Below are 15,676 nucleotides of genomic sequence, written 5' to 3'. Positions count from 1 at the left end.
GATACATAATCAATCAATAAGAAATAAAGAAATAAGTAGTCCAAGTGAGGTCAGCAGAGCGGAGCGGTCTTGTTCTGTGTGTAGTCCAGGATGAGTTCCATGGTTTTGGAGACGTTCAGCGCTGTTGAGAGGGCACCACTCGCTGAGTCTATGGACTCAACAACAAGCAAACAAACAAACACATAGATAATCAATATATCGTAATATATAGGGCGGCTCAGTGGATGAGTGGTTAACGCGTCGGCCTCACAGTGGGATCCAGGTCGGTTCACCTGTGTGGAGTGTGCATGTTCTCCCCGGGCCTGCGTGGGTTTTCTCCGGGTACTCCGGTTTCCTCCCACATTCCAAAGACATGCGTGATAGGCTGATTTGATACTCTAAATTGCCCCTAGGTATGAGTGTGAGCGTAAATGGTTGTTTGTCTCCTTGTGCCCTGCAATTGGCTGGCCCCCAATTCAGGGTGTCCCCCGCCTCTGGCCCGAAGTCCGCTGGGATAGGCTCCGGCACCCCCCGCAGCCCTAGTGAGAATAAAGCGGTTCAGAAAATGAGGTGAGATGAGATGAGTAATGATAAATAAATAATCAATAAATAGTAATCGATAAATAAGTGGTCGACATCATAAATTAGTAGTAAAAGTAGTAGAAATAAGTCTTCATTAGGTCCTAGTTGCAGAACTGGAGTTGAGCGTGACCGGACGTTTGGTCGCCGGACGTTTGGTCGCCCGGGTGAATATAATTTTGAGAGCTGGTTACAACAGTAGATATTTAGATATTAAACTCTCTCTCTCATGAATATAATTTTGAGAGCTGGTTTCAACAGTAAACTCTCTGTCAAGTCGTCAAACGTCTGGCGACCAAACGTCCGGCGACCAAACGTCCGGGCGACCAAACGTCCGGGCGACCAAACATCCGGTGACCAAACGTCCGGCGACCAAACGTCCGAGTACCGGAGTTGAGTATGGTGACAGTTCTTGGGAAGAACACTCTTAACAATTGCCTTTAAGGGTCAGACAACACTAGCTCTATGTAAGATTGAACTTCTTTAACAATACATAAATACATACATCTTCCTCGCTAGGGTTGTGGGGGTTGCTGGAGCCTATCCCAGCAGACTTTGGGCAAAAAGCTTCCTACACCCTAGACTGGTCGCCAGTCAGCCATAGGGCACACACAGAGATAGACAACCATTCACACACCCAATCACACCCCCACCAAGCGGGAATCAATCAGTCAGGCGAGTGAATCCCTACACCATCATGTGGCTTTCTTTAACAATGTTTAAACCAAATAAAATGATACCCCGTACAAGCACGGCCATTTTGTGACATCAGTTGACTTCAAAGTCTATAGGAAGAAAAGCAGGTTAATTGGGATATACCTGTATTTGATTGATCAAAATAGTAGCATGCTGCTTGAAATAAGGGGGTCCGCTTCCTCTTTGATTGACCTTTTTCTCCATTATGAACACACATCAGACTGCAAGCGTATCCAATTCCAATCGGATTCCTGCTCAAATCAGTTTTTTAGGGCTGACTGTTCACACTATTTTTAGCAACTGCCCAAATGAGACAATGGCCTTTCCAGACTGGGCCAGATTATCCACTCAGCAAACAGGTTGCTTTGGCAACCAAAGCGTCATCTAGTGTAGAGTGTCGTCTCGGACAGTCAAAACCCATCAAGGCTGTTCAGATTGAGAAACATTTACCGTATGTGGTTTCAATCCTTCCCACAAAAATGTCATTTCTATTCTATGTGACTGTTCAGACTACAAAAGAGACTTCCACTTTCAATCTGAATGAGCTAACGATCGTAGGGCTCAATGAACACAACACCCACAACCTAGCTTGTCTGGAAAACCAATGTCAGAAGATGCAAACTCAAAAAGTGAATACTAAATTTAAAGGAAAAGACAAGATCTTCATCATGAGCATCCCAGCGTTGTTAAATAAATCCTAAACTCATGAATTCCCCCTTTCCTTAGGCTTCTAGGTTCATTTTCTCAATACCCTTCTTACTCCTGCAGGAAAAACCAACAGTATGACAGCAAGTGGTACATCCCATTGAGCGAGCTCACTTTCCAGGGCCCAGAAGAGGCCGAACCACTCACCATCCCACAGGTCCCAGATGAAGAGCTAGATGGCATGAAGGTGAAAATCTCACATCTGCGTAGTGAGATCCAAAGAGAAAAGGTAATCTAGAAGGAATGATAAAAAGTAGTTGGAGGGGTTACCCAAAATGGTCATATTCAGCTACAATTTCACCTTTCAGAGAGCCAACAAAGGTTCAAAGGTCATTGACCGCCTCAGGAAGAAGCTGTCTGAGCAAGAGTCGCTACTGCTCTTAACGTCTCCCAGCATGCACCTCAGAGTCTACAACAAGAGTGGCAAGGTAAATATTTGACTATTGAGTAAGACTTGCATGATAGCTGTAGAAAGATGCCAAGTGATGCTGCATTTACTTGTTATATTTATATGCTTTTCCACTTTTTCATGTTTCGTAACTTGGAAATGTATCCTATGTTGGAACAGTAATTTACATATTAAAGCTTTTTGTAACAAGAAAAAATGTATGTTAAAGCATTTGTAAGTAGAGGTACCAGTGTGATTAAATTCAGTTTAGAAGTTAAGTAGATGTTAAAAGAAAAAAACAGTACTTAATCTAATAAACTGTATTTATACTTGAATTTAATTAAAAAATGTTAATTTCTAGACAATGGTATGGAACAGCATTAACTTCTCTGGTTGATGACCTTACATAATTATCAGTTGACATGAGTGTTTTTCTTTTACTGCTATTTTATCCAATTACTTTTGCACTGTTACTGATACGTTGAACAACATACGAATATTGAATTGTTTCCAAACTCAGATTATCGCTCGGTAAACTCGTCTAATTTGCTCGACAGTAAACGGGCAAAAAAATGTCCTTGACTTCTTATTAAATGTCTTCAAAGAAACACTTCTTGCATAACAACCTCTGATCTCATCATACAAAATACAAATTTTCTGTGTAGCCCTAACTTATTCAAACCCTTCAGAGTTGACAAACTTTGACAACAGTTTTCATCAAACTCACAAATGAATTTTTGTGTTTCAGAGCTACAGTATCCTCATTTCATCCGACTATGAGCGTGCCGAGTGGAAGGAACTCATCAAAGAGCAGCAAAAGAAATGTATGTTTTTAATCAACCCAAACAGCCTGATTTTGAGATGTTGTCCTTTTCAATAGATTTTTACTGTTTGTGTTTTTAAGGTTTCAAAGCTGCTTCTCTAACTTCCGTGGAGCTCCAAATGTTGACCAATGCATGCGTCAAGCTCCAAACAGTCCATCAAATCCCACTTAGTATCAATAAAGAAGGTGAGGAACCTGCTGTTTTTACTTAAATTTACTTAACTGTACAGTGGTACCTCGAGATACGAGCTTAATTTGTTCCGGGACTGAGCTCGTATGTCGATTTACTCGTAACTCAAATGAATGTTTCCCATGGAAATAAACTAAAACAAATTAATTCGTTCCAACCCTCTGAAAAAACACCCAAAACAGGATATTAGATTGGACAAACATTTTTATTTTTTCTAATTCGCCATCTAGTAACTAACTATCTAACTAAGTAAGAGACTTTTTGCACGCCAATGCGCTCGTAACATAACATTAACAAATGTAAATGAACTTGGATTACGATGCAGACACAATCAAAAATAAATTTGATCTAACCTTGCACTAAACTTAATTCTAATTTTGTTTTACATTTTTATACCTTTCTTCTCCTGGGTTGGGTCTATTTGCCCCGCCTCCATCTTGAATTTCAGATGCAACCTATCGAGGGTTGTTTGCTTTTGTCTTCCCTTCAAAATATTCCGAAAATGATGCACACAAATGTCCTCACAATAGGATAACGCACGACCACTTGCCAACGACAAGTAGTATACTCCTTTCGTATTAGCGATCGCGCCGCCATTCGCACTGACTAACGGGGAAAAAAACAGTGAAAAAAGCAAGGCTCCGCCCAGTGCTCGTAGAGACATTATACGAGGGAGTTGCGACCAGAAAGACAGTGCCGATGACGTTCTTATCGTATAGAAATTATTAAAAGCACTTGCTCAGGTTGCCACCACAATAACAACAGCGAGAAGAGGCCTGGACGAACAAAGTCACCAAAGTCAGTGCTCTTGGAGACTCACTCGACCCATATCAAAATTTGTCTCGTATCTCAAGAGAAATATTTGCCCGAAATTTTACTCGTATCTCAAATTGATGGTATGTCGGGGCACTCGTATTTCGAGGTATCACTGTACTCGATTGTGTTGTCATACTTGGACTAAATTCCTAGGTACAAAGTATAATAAAAAAGACAAATGTCTCCTGGAAAAACAAATTGGTTCAGTTTAATAATTGTCAAGCTAAATTTTTGATACAGTGCAGCAATGTTATTGCCTCCCGCCCTTTTCTTGTCTGATCTACCTCCAGCATAAACACAGATCAGCATGTAATTCTAATCCCTCTTCTCTGTTTATTGTTTCTTTTTTCTCTTTATGTCTCTCTCTTCTCTGATTGTTTTTCCAGAAGATGAAGCCCCGGGTCTCTGTGGGTTCCTGAATGTAATTGTCCACTCTGCCTCCGGCCTCAAACAGAGCTTGAGTGAGTCACACAAGTAAAGCCAAACAGATCAAACCAAATTAATGTTAAATTCTCTCTAATTCTGGTCCGAAGAGGGAGTCCAGTTCAACATAAATGGTGCCTTTAGCCCTTTGGCTGCTACTTTGTGCCTCAAGCTATCCTAATAGTGTCTAATATTGGATTGGATTGGATAACTTTATTCATCCCGTATTCGGGAAATTTCGTTGTTCCAGTGGCAAGAGGGTGAGGATGCAGGAATAGGAAAGGCATTTTAGACATAAATAGATAGGTAATAGATAGGTAATAAGTAGGTCAAGAAATAAATACATGAATAAATATATAATCAAATAAGCGTGTTGCTTAGGACATATATACATACATACATACACATAAATGTACATGCATGCATACGGTAGGTCTTAACACAAAGCCATTTTTTTGTTAAAGAGCCTAATATTGCCTTTTTACATTAAATATTGTAATATTTAACATCTTTCTTACCTTTCAGATCTCTATTGCACATTGGAGGTGGATTCTTTTGGCTTCTTTTCAAATAAAGCCAAGACGAGAGTGTATCGATACACCACTGAACCAAAATGGAACGAGGTGAGCTATTGGACAGCTGCAACCTTTTGAATGGAAAAACACTCGGGCTATTTTGAAAATGCTTATGTTCATAGGCTGAACTGAACCTTTTAATTGAATCTAAATCGTAATGATTAATTTTACTGACAACATTTGATAAATTCCATTGTGAATGATCCTAAATCTTTTTTAAATCAGGGGTGTCAAAAGTACAGGCTGCAGGCAACCAGCTTTTTAATTTTTTTTTACCTGCAGCAAATTGTGCAAATATCATTGAACATGAATATAACTGTAAAACCAAGTCCGCTAACCCGTCCCACGGGGCACCAGTGTCTCATTTTAAGCTAAATACAGTGGTACCTCGAGATACGAGCTTAATCGTTCCGGGACTGACCTCGTGTGTCGATTTACTCGTAACTCAAATGAATGTTTCCCATAGAAATGAACTAAAAACAAATTAATTTGTTCCAACCCTCTAAGAAAACACCAAAAACAGGATATTGGATTGGAAAACATTTTTATTTGTTCTAATTCTCCATCTATTAACAAAGTAACAAATAACTAGTGGCTTAATTGTACTAAAATGTGTTTAATAGTACTAAAATTAGAGAGGGGGGGAGGTTGAGAGACAGAGAGACATTTTGCACGGTAACGCGCTCGTAACACAACATAAACAGATTAAATTAACTTGGAATACGATGCAGACACACTCAAAAATAAGTTCAATCTAACCATACACTAAACTTAATTCTAATTTTGTTTTCACTTTTGATACCTTTCTTCTCCTGCCCCGCCTCCACCCTGACTTTCATATGCAACCTATCGAGGGTTGTTTGCTTTTGTCTTCCCTTAAAAATATTCCCAAAATGATGCACACAAATGTCCTCACAATAGGATAACGCACGACCACTTGCCAACTTGCCCGGGAAGTAGTACTCCTCTCGTGTTAGCAAACAAGCTCCGCCATTCGCACCGACTAAAAACAAAAAAAAACACTGAAAAAAATGCAACGCGCCGCCCAGTGCTCGTAGAGACATTACACGAGGGAGTTGCGACCAGAGAGACATTACACAAGGGAGTTGCGACGAAAGACAGTGCCCATGATGTTCTTATGAGCAACCTCTTGCGTCCGGTGTATGCTCGTATATCAAAATTTGTCTCGTATCTCAAGATAAATATTTGCCCGAAATTTTACTCGTATCTCAAATTGCTCGTATGTCGGGGCACTCGTAAATAGTAGTAATGTTGTTCATTGTTGTCATTATACCATTGAATGTTGTATTGTTGACATTCATCGTATGACATTAATCTTAATGTACAACAAATAGTAGGAATGTTGTTCATTGTTGATATTATACCATTGAATGTTGTATTGTTGATATTCATCGTATGACATTAATCTTACAGATGAAGCAAAAACATAACCCAAGCCTAGCATACAATGCCCCCTGCGAAGATACAACACACATAGTGGCCTCATAGCACTAATAGCACAGCTGCATGTGTGAGGTTGGACGCAATCAGCTGCTCGAGGCATCTGCAGTGAAATATTTTCCCATCGCGGCCCTAAAGTCTCTTAGGAGTTTGTTCGCCAGAGTGGAAGTAATGGCCGCTAATGAGGAGCTGCTGGTGATGACTCACATCTGTCCTAATGTGAAGTGAACCAATACGATGTGTGAACCATATGCAGAGGGCTCCCTCTAAATAATTACATAGGAGCGTTGGTCGACATCACGCTGATTTTCCATGTTTCTGGGGAAAAAAACAAAGCACAATGCTCTGTTGTGCTTATAGTTTACACATAAATCCTGAACAGATATACAATACAATACAAAAAGAGCTGTAAACCTTGTATCTTTTGTCTCACAGATGTCTTTTCCTTTCTTTTTCAGGAATTTGAAATCGAGCTGGAGGGCTCGCAGACCCTGCGGCTGCTCTGCTACGAGAAGTGCTACAATAAGAGCAAGCAGAACAAAGAGGATGCCGAGAGCATGGACCACATCATGGGGAAAGGACAGATCCCGGTATGGCATGACGTCACCTTTCATACCGCAGAACCGCTGTAACTCATTACTGGTTGTTATCTGCACCTCTGCCACAGAGCATAAAATCCACGTTACTGTCCTGTGAATGACTTAAACCAAGCGTGAATTGTCTGATGAGATCACTTTGCTGCTATTATGTAATAACTCACGTGGGCGAGGATGGTCTGAAGGAAATTGCTCCCATGGAGCTTCATTCAGATCTTAATGAGCCGTCTTGATCCTCGTTAGAATGAGGAAAGAAAATGTAGAGATTTTTTTTTTCGAGAAATATGAACAAGAGGCTTCAATTTTCATTTTCGAAGCATGTGAAGAAAATGACACCAAGCTGTCACCAGTCTCTAGAAAAATAGCAAACAGAACATCAGCAAGAGAACTATAACTATTCTTTTAATTAGCCATACTTTATCCATCCATACTTTATCTATTCGGAGAAAATCTGAATTATATCCAGCCTGTTGACTAACACCGCTACAGCGTTGCTTAAAGTGGGAATGACAGCGCCATCTACTGATTTCTCCTTTTAAACACACAGATGATGCCATTCAAAGAACAATGACCTGGGCAAATCCCACCATGAGGGGGAAAATGCCGCACAAGCAACTGCATTGATTTGTTTGTTGAAAAAGAAGCTGTGATTGAACAATCGGTAAAATGCATTAAATGTAGGCATATGTAGACCATAAAAGATTATTTTGACAGTAAAACAACACGACTGTGGACTAACAATAGCAAATACAGCAAACAGGCAATTCCCAATTTGTAATGCACACTTATCTCATCTCATCTCATTTTCTGAACCGCTTTATCCTCATTAGGGCCGCGGGGGGTGCTGGAACCTATCCCAGCTGACTCCGGGCCAGAGGCAGGGGACACCCTGAACCGGTGGTCCGCCGATCGCAGGTTACAAGGAGACGAAGGATAACCATGCACACTCACACCCATACCGAGGGGCAATTTAGTGTCCAATCATGCATGTTTTTGGAATGTGGGAGAAAACCAGAGTACCTGGAGGAAACCCACGCAGGCCCGGGGAGAACATGCACACTCCACACAGGTGGACCGACCCTGGATTTGAACCCAGCACCCCAGAGCTTTTATCTATTAAAATGCCTTATTTGATCCGTTAACCTAACGTTTTCATTATAATCTTTTATACCTCGTTTTCTAACTTGAATGTTCTATCTTTTTCGATTGTAAATTACTTGTTTAGTTGCCTTTGTGCTGTATGTTTTTTATTTTATTTTATTTTTTTGTCTCATGGCCTTAAAAAAAGATTGTTTTAGCTGTGGTTGTGGGAAAGTGCTTATAAATAAAGTGGGTTTATTAACAAGAGATAATTTAAAATCAACAATAAATGGTTTCTCATAATAAAGGGAATAATGACACTGCCAATTTTTTCTTCTTCTATTACAATACGAAAAAAATGGCCTTTTTTGAATACCCAATTTTCACTTTCACGCTCACTGATGTCACTTATAGACCGAAATACATACTTTACACACAGTTAGTGTTTTTTTATTTATATAATTTACTCCATACGTAAAATACAAACATTTTGCTTTGGGATGTTTACTAAGTCTTTAAATGTTTATCGTAGGGTATGAATTGTATATCATTGGAGACCTAACTCATTGGCTGCCATTGACGGTAATATACGTCCAATTCAATTTGATTGGGAGGGCTGACAGCGACTGTTTGATGGCTGCTCTCTCCCCAGTCAAACTAGATTGGACGTCTGTCGCCGCCTGTCAGTCAAACAGGAAGAGTCTTGGGTTCAAACTGACGGAAAACAGACACAAAGGATTGAAATGTTATGTTCACACGTTGTTTCATGTGTGTTCCCCACCATTCAGCTGGACCCACAATCTCTCCAAGGAAAAGACTGGCAAAGGACTGTCATTCCCATGAACGGGGTACATAAAAAATGCTCACATTTTCTCCCAAAACCTTCATAGAGTACTGTACAGCTCTTTTATACCCATCCATACATTATTGCATGAGTTCTCATGCACCACTAGTACATTCAAGCTAAAGTGTGCACACTCCTTCTGTTGTCTCTATATTTATAATTCAAGTCCTGATTTCTCGCGACAGATTGAGGTCAAACTATCCATGAAGTTCACCAGCCGTGAGTTTAGCCTGAAGAGAATGCCCTCGCGGAAACCCATGGGTGTGTTTGGAGTCAAGATCTCTACCGTGACAAAGTAAGTTTGAACCCATACAAATTTGTCTAATGGCGAAAAAAAATGTCTACCAATTTTTTGTCACAAATCATGGGTGCGCGTTATACTCGAATAAATAGATTCAAGTTGTCCATGGAAGAAATTTGCATTTTAGGAGCATTCTTTTAAATAGGGTTTAGTTTCTCAAAACTGGTAAATTTACTCAAAGATTGCATGTTTTTGGATTTTGAGTGCATATCTTAAAGCACGTGTCAAAGTGGCGGCCCGGGGGCCAAATCTGGCCCGCCCCATCATTTTGTGTGGCCCGAGAAAGTAAATCACGAGTGCCGACTTTCTGTTTTAGGATCAAATTAAAATGAAGAGTATAGATGTATATTAAATTTCCTGATTTTCCCCCTTTTAAATCAATAATTGTAATTTTTTAATCCATTTTTTCTGTTTTTAGTTCAAAAATCATTTTGTAAAATCTGAAAATATATTTAAAAAAAGCTAAAATAAACATAGTTTTAGATCTATTAAAAAACTGAATATTCAGGGCTTTTAATCCAGTTCTTTTAATCCATTTATTAAAAAAAAAATCTAAATATTATATCTAAAATGGTCCGGCCCACGTGAAATCAAGTTAACATTAACGCGGCCCGCGAACCAACCCGAGTCTGACACCCTTGTACTAAAGTTTAATGGATGAACTGCAGAATGACCCCATATTTCATTCTAGACGAGAGCGTTCCAAGGTTCCATACATAGTCCGGCAGTGCCTGGAGGAGATCGAGAGGAGGGGAATGGAGGAAGTGGGCATCTATCGAGTATCAGGAGTGGCCACCGACATTCAGGCCCTCAAGACGGCCTTTGACACAAGTGAGTTAAAAGGCCTTTTCCTGTGTCTGTAATGGATTGGATTGGATAACTTTATTCATCCCGTATTCCGGAAATTTCATTGTGACAGTAGCAAGAAAAGGCATAGTTATAAGTTAGACAGTACAGTCAAAGGCCGCAGAACAACAAAGCAAAAGCAAAAAGCACAAAGTACAAAGCAAATCAAAGTCAATGGGATCATTAAGAATCACGAAATCATTAAGACAGAAAAGCAGCAAAAACACAAAATGAGCTATGAGTTTCGGTAGCAAAAACGGATAGACTCAAAAAGACGTAAAGTTGGACAAAAACTGGAACCACACACCCTCTTGCTACTGTGACAGTGAAATTTCCCAAGTATGAATAAAGTTATCTAATCTAATATATACCATATATATATATATGTTTTCCAGCAACACGCTTATTTATTTATTTATTAACGTATTCATTACCTATTTATTTATGTCTAAAATGTCTTTTCCTGTGTCTATATTCTCACCCTTTTGCTACTGTGACAGTGAAATTTCCCGAATATGGGATGAATGAAGTTATCTCATCTAATCTAACACAAGACCGCTGTGTCCTGTTTGTTGTCATTCTTAGATCACAAAGACGTCTCGGTGATGATGAGCGAAATGGATGTCAACGCAATCGCGGGGACGTTAAAGCTGTATTTTCGAGAGCTGCCTGAGCCGTTGTTCACCGATGAGCTCTACCCCAACTTTGCGGGCGGCATCAGTGCGTTGACATTTTGTCAATTTTGTTTAGCATTCACCATCGAATTTATATCTATGACAGACAAACAATAAAAAAATGTATTTGTTCTCATCAGCTCTGACGGATAGCGTCGCCAAGGAGAGTTGCATGTTGAATTTACTGCTGTCATTACCCGAACCTAACTTGGTAACCTTCCTTTTCCTACTGGACCACTTGAAAAGGTAAAGATATTTTTATACATACACATACACATTTTTATTTTAATAATTTTTAAGTGGGACTAGAATAAAATGTTTGAATGTGAGGCTTTGTAATAAATACATTATGATTACTGGTGAACGCATTTAGCAGAGTTTCTCCAAAAATCGTACTTTTCTTTTAAAATGTGAAACGATTTAAATGGATGAATTAAACAAATAAACATTTAAATTACCGCTATTTTTTAACTATAAAAGGCTACTTTTTCTACCCTAGCTTCAAACCCTTTGCTTTATAGTCCTGTGCGTCTAATTTCTGGATTTTTACAGGTTTTTGGTGTGAATACCCCATTATCAAATGTGGAAACTTAACACTCATAGTCCATTGTGGCTTATAGATATGAACAAATATAATATTATTTTGAAATTTTTGGGGTTCAGTTTATAGCCATGTGCACCTAATAGTAAAATATGACAGTATTTGCAATAGACCTAAGCAAAAACCTAAAAGATGGCAAAAATGAATAAATGCAAAATAACCTAATGTGCACAGCATTCTTCTTCTGGTTGAAGAATCAGAAATTCAGCAGGAGTGAGTTGATCTTATTTTGGAGTTGACAGCTTTACCGGTGTATTGGAAAATTCTGCACTGAGCAAGGTTCCGTGACTGGAAATGGGGAAAAAATAACTATAATATATAATAATTAGCCTTTTAAATTCCCGCTTCTAATACTTATTCTAAATCTAGGTCTTATACTTGATTTTTTTGCTAACAAGTTTCATGCTACATGTATAACAACCCAAAAGATAGCTATTCCCTTTTAGTCATTTTGTAGCAGTATTTATAACTTTCAATTGGTAGAAAACACAGCAAAACTCACCTCACTTGTCTGATTTCACATGTCAATTTCCAAGCATTCTCTGCTGTGGTATCAAATGATATCTGCGTATTATCTTCTGGTTACCATTCCGAGATTTACATGACTAAAATGTACAGTAGGTGCATCTGTTCCAATGAAGATCATCTTCCACCACTTCAGCTCACATTAAAGTGTCATTGTACCCTTTCCTTTCTTCTGCGTCAGGGTGGCAGAGAAGGAGAGCATTAACAAGATGTCCCTGCACAACCTGGCCACCGTGTTTGGACCGACTCTGTTGAGGCCTGCCGAAAAGGACAGTAAGATCCCGACGAACCCCACCCAACCCATCAGCATGGGGGACAGTTGGTCCCTAGAAGTTATGGCACAGGTCAGCCATCATATTGTCATTTTACGATTTTTTTTCTCCGAACCTTACACCTAAATTTGAAGAAAAAAAAAGACTATTCTTCAAGCATTACAATTCTATTTTTGGACAGCTTTTTTTTCTTCTCAAATACACATTTTATTCATTGAATTCGACAACAGTTTTCTAGAAATTACAACATTATGGCTTTTTTTCATAATTTAGTCATTTATTGTCTAGTTTACATTTTTTTATGAAACATATACATAGAGTCAACTATATATTTATTTTAATGATTATATTATCGGCTGCCCGGCGGGTGAGTTGTTAGCGCGTCGGCCTCACAGTTCTGGGCTCCTGGGTTCAAATCCAGGTTGGTCCATTTTTGTTGGTCCGGAACTTTTATGTTCTCCCTGGGACTGCGTGGGAGTTCTTCGGGTACTCTGGTTTCCTCCCACATTCCAAAGACAGGCTGATTTGACACTCTAAATCAAAGTACTTGTTCTCATGTTCAATATGGGGGGAAATGGGAACAGAGTATCTGAACTGTTTTGTCTTCCTAACTACAACTTTTTTTTATTCTAGTGAGCTCACTCACTAATCATCCCTTTTAACATGACTATTTTGTTTGTATTTTTGTTATTTTGGATTTTGATGTTATTTTTCCCTCAATTGGGCTTTATTTCAACAAAATATTTCATTCATCCATTTTCTGAACCGCTTTATCCTCACTAAGGCCGCAGGGGGTGCTGGAGTCTATCCCAGCTGACTTCAGGCCAGAGGCAGGGGATACCCTGGTCAGCCAATCGCAGGGCACAAGGAGACAAACAACTATTCACGCTCACACACATACCTAGGGGCAATTTAGAGTGTCCAATCAGCCTACCATGCATGTCTTTGGAATGTGGGAGGAAACCGGAGTACCCGGAGAAAACCCACGCAGGCCCGGGGAAAACATGCAAACTCCACACATGTGGACCGACCTGGATTTGAACCCAGGTCTCACTATGTGAGACTGACGCGCTAAAATATAACCACTTTAAAATATGTACCGTATTTTCACGACAATATGGCGCATCGCATTTAAAGCCGCAGTGTCAGTAACGAGTGCTATTTCTGTATTTGACACACAAAAGACGCATCACATTTTAAGGCGCACCCAATAGATGGTGCTGCGCTAAAGGGAATGTCAACAAAACAGTCAGATCATTCAGCCAAACTTTATTAATAGATTACAAATCAGCTTTCTGACAACCCCATTCACTCCCAACATGAATATACAACAGTTTTTTTTTCTCCGAGATTAAAGTATTAGTATTTTTGTGACACAGCAATAGCATAATAGCTCATGTTGAACAGGTGAGCATCTCACCAAAGTCATCATTAATCGAGTCAGTAATTTCTGCCTTCCTGAAAGCTCAGACCACAGTTGAAACTTCCACTGGGAATGACGACAAACATAGAATTAATGTGCTCGATCAACCGAAATGCAACGCCGTTTTATATATCTCAGCATTCACTGGCGCACCGGCAATAGAGTCTTGGGCTGCTTGCCGTAGTTGCCAGAGCTGTTGCGGTTCGATATTTATCCATATATAATATATATATATATATAGTTTGCAGTCTAGCTTTGAATGCTCGTTTGACGCCAACATCTAGTGGCAGGATTTCTTTTGTAAATCCAGCCGGAATGACGGCGAGCACCCAATTAGTGTGTTCGCCGTCATACTGGGTGTATTGACAAAAGAACTATATATCCCAGCAGTCACTAAGCAGTACTTTTTCTACGGGGAAAATAGTAGAGTCGGGAGCTGCTTGCCGTAATTGTGAGAGCTGTAGAGGATGGTGTACCCTATCGACTGATTTATTTTATTTTATCGTGATAACAATTTTAGTATTGGTCCATATATAAAGCGCACTGGATTATAAAGCGCCCTGTCTATTTTGGAGAAAATCTAAGATTTTATGTGCGCCTTATAGTCGTGAAAATACGGTACATCCTGTCTTTATAGTTTTCAATTCCTGCCAGTATTGTCTGATACGCATTCTTGTTTTCTCCCCCTCAAACTGCATTTTCAGGTCCAGGTGTTGCTGTATTTCCTCCAGCTGGAGACTATCCCCACTCCGGACAGTAAACGACAGAGCATCCTCTTCTCCACGGAGGTGTAGAGACAAGTCTGTTAACAACACACTTTGATGGACAGACTGATAAACAGGCTCAAAGTGCGCCTTGCTGTCGTATGTTTTTGATCTGACTGCATTCTGTCAGGCTCACGCACCTGGAAAGACACACCTCTCCAAACACAAGAGGATGCCATTGAGCTTCTAAACCTTAGTCTTAGTATTGGAAAGCCCATATCGTTCCTCCACATTCCTGTTTTTCCTCCATATCAGTCAAAGGAAAACAAAATGCCTCTTCCTGCTTTGAATCACGTGTTTTTGTGTTTTGGGCCTTAATTGTCGGGCAAAGGTCTTGACAAAATGCGTCTATCCAGCTCACGTTTCCAGAATTCATCTCAGCACATTTTCCAAAAGGGATAAGAGGAATGGGACGAGTTAAACATTTTCCAATTCCATGCCAAGCCTACAAATTTGTAGGTAAACAAAGCCAGTTGTAAAGCAATGCCGCAACTTGAAGGACTTATTAAAGGAAGACGTTTCCTCCTAACGGACCAAAATGACACTGCCTGCAGTTTGTTTCCGACTACAAAGGAACATTTCCTCTTTTTTGTCTCCACTTAGCCTAAATATCTGGGAAGCAATATATTTTCTATCATGGGAATTTGCCCTCCTTCTTGTTACATAGGACAGCCTGTCAAATGTTGCTCATGTGTTTCTTGTTGTACATAATCTTAAAAGTGTTTTCTTTTAATGGTATAATCGAAATTGTTACCTAAATGTAATTTATTCCACCGTCCTGGAGGAGAGACTTTTTTCTATGTTTGATTACAGCAGCGGTTAACAGTTATCCTTGACTTGGAGTCTTGTAGTGAAAGAGCAGGATTTAGCCTCGTTGTTTTAGATGCTCCCGTTTGACACAGTCTTTTCCTGCTTGTTAGAGATGATTACGGTGGTATATGGCACACTGCCGTAGAAGGAAAACAGAAAAAACTCTATTTATACTGGCCGACATCCCGAAACGTTCACCTGCGCCAAGGCGTGCACCCGTACAATGTTTGAGTCTCAAAATTCTTCACGTCTTCTTTGACTCGGTACTCGGACGTTTCGTCGAAAGACGTTTGGTGCCCGGACGT

The 15,676-nt window shown here is 39.8% G+C and overlaps 1 protein-coding gene across 2 annotated transcripts in view; it reads left to right on the top strand.

The window, feature by feature from the left end:
* Window positions 1–15,676, top strand: part of bcr (BCR activator of RhoGEF and GTPase) — a 92,757-nt gene extending 77,081 nt beyond the window's left edge. Inside the window, exons 10-23 of one of the 2 annotated variants that reach the window (XM_077623610.1) lie at window positions 2,023–2,188; window positions 2,268–2,387; window positions 3,096–3,171; window positions 3,252–3,356; window positions 4,566–4,637; window positions 5,125–5,222; window positions 7,094–7,225; window positions 9,100–9,159; window positions 9,341–9,450; window positions 10,148–10,287; window positions 10,888–11,022; window positions 11,117–11,222; window positions 12,284–12,446; window positions 14,502–15,676. In XM_077623610.1, coding sequence (XP_077479736.1) covers window positions 2,023–2,188; window positions 2,268–2,387; window positions 3,096–3,171; window positions 3,252–3,356; window positions 4,566–4,637; window positions 5,125–5,222; window positions 7,094–7,225; window positions 9,100–9,159; window positions 9,341–9,450; window positions 10,148–10,287; window positions 10,888–11,022; window positions 11,117–11,222; window positions 12,284–12,446; window positions 14,502–14,591 — 1,573 coding nt within the window. In that variant the 3' untranslated portion in view covers window positions 14,592–15,676. Of the gene's footprint in view, window positions 1–2,022; window positions 2,189–2,267; window positions 2,388–3,095; window positions 3,172–3,251; window positions 3,357–4,562; window positions 4,638–5,124; window positions 5,223–7,093; window positions 7,226–9,099; window positions 9,160–9,340; window positions 9,451–10,147; window positions 10,288–10,887; window positions 11,023–11,116; window positions 11,223–12,283; window positions 12,447–14,501 lie in introns of both variants that reach the window. The other variant, XM_077623609.1, reaches the window with a different exon arrangement.

Source organism: Stigmatopora argus, chromosome 16 (genome assembly GCF_051989625.1).
Source record: "Stigmatopora argus isolate UIUO_Sarg chromosome 16, RoL_Sarg_1.0, whole genome shotgun sequence".
NCBI lineage: Eukaryota > Metazoa > Chordata > Actinopteri > Syngnathiformes > Syngnathidae > Stigmatopora > Stigmatopora argus.
This window is presented reverse-complemented; position numbering and strand designations above follow the sequence as displayed.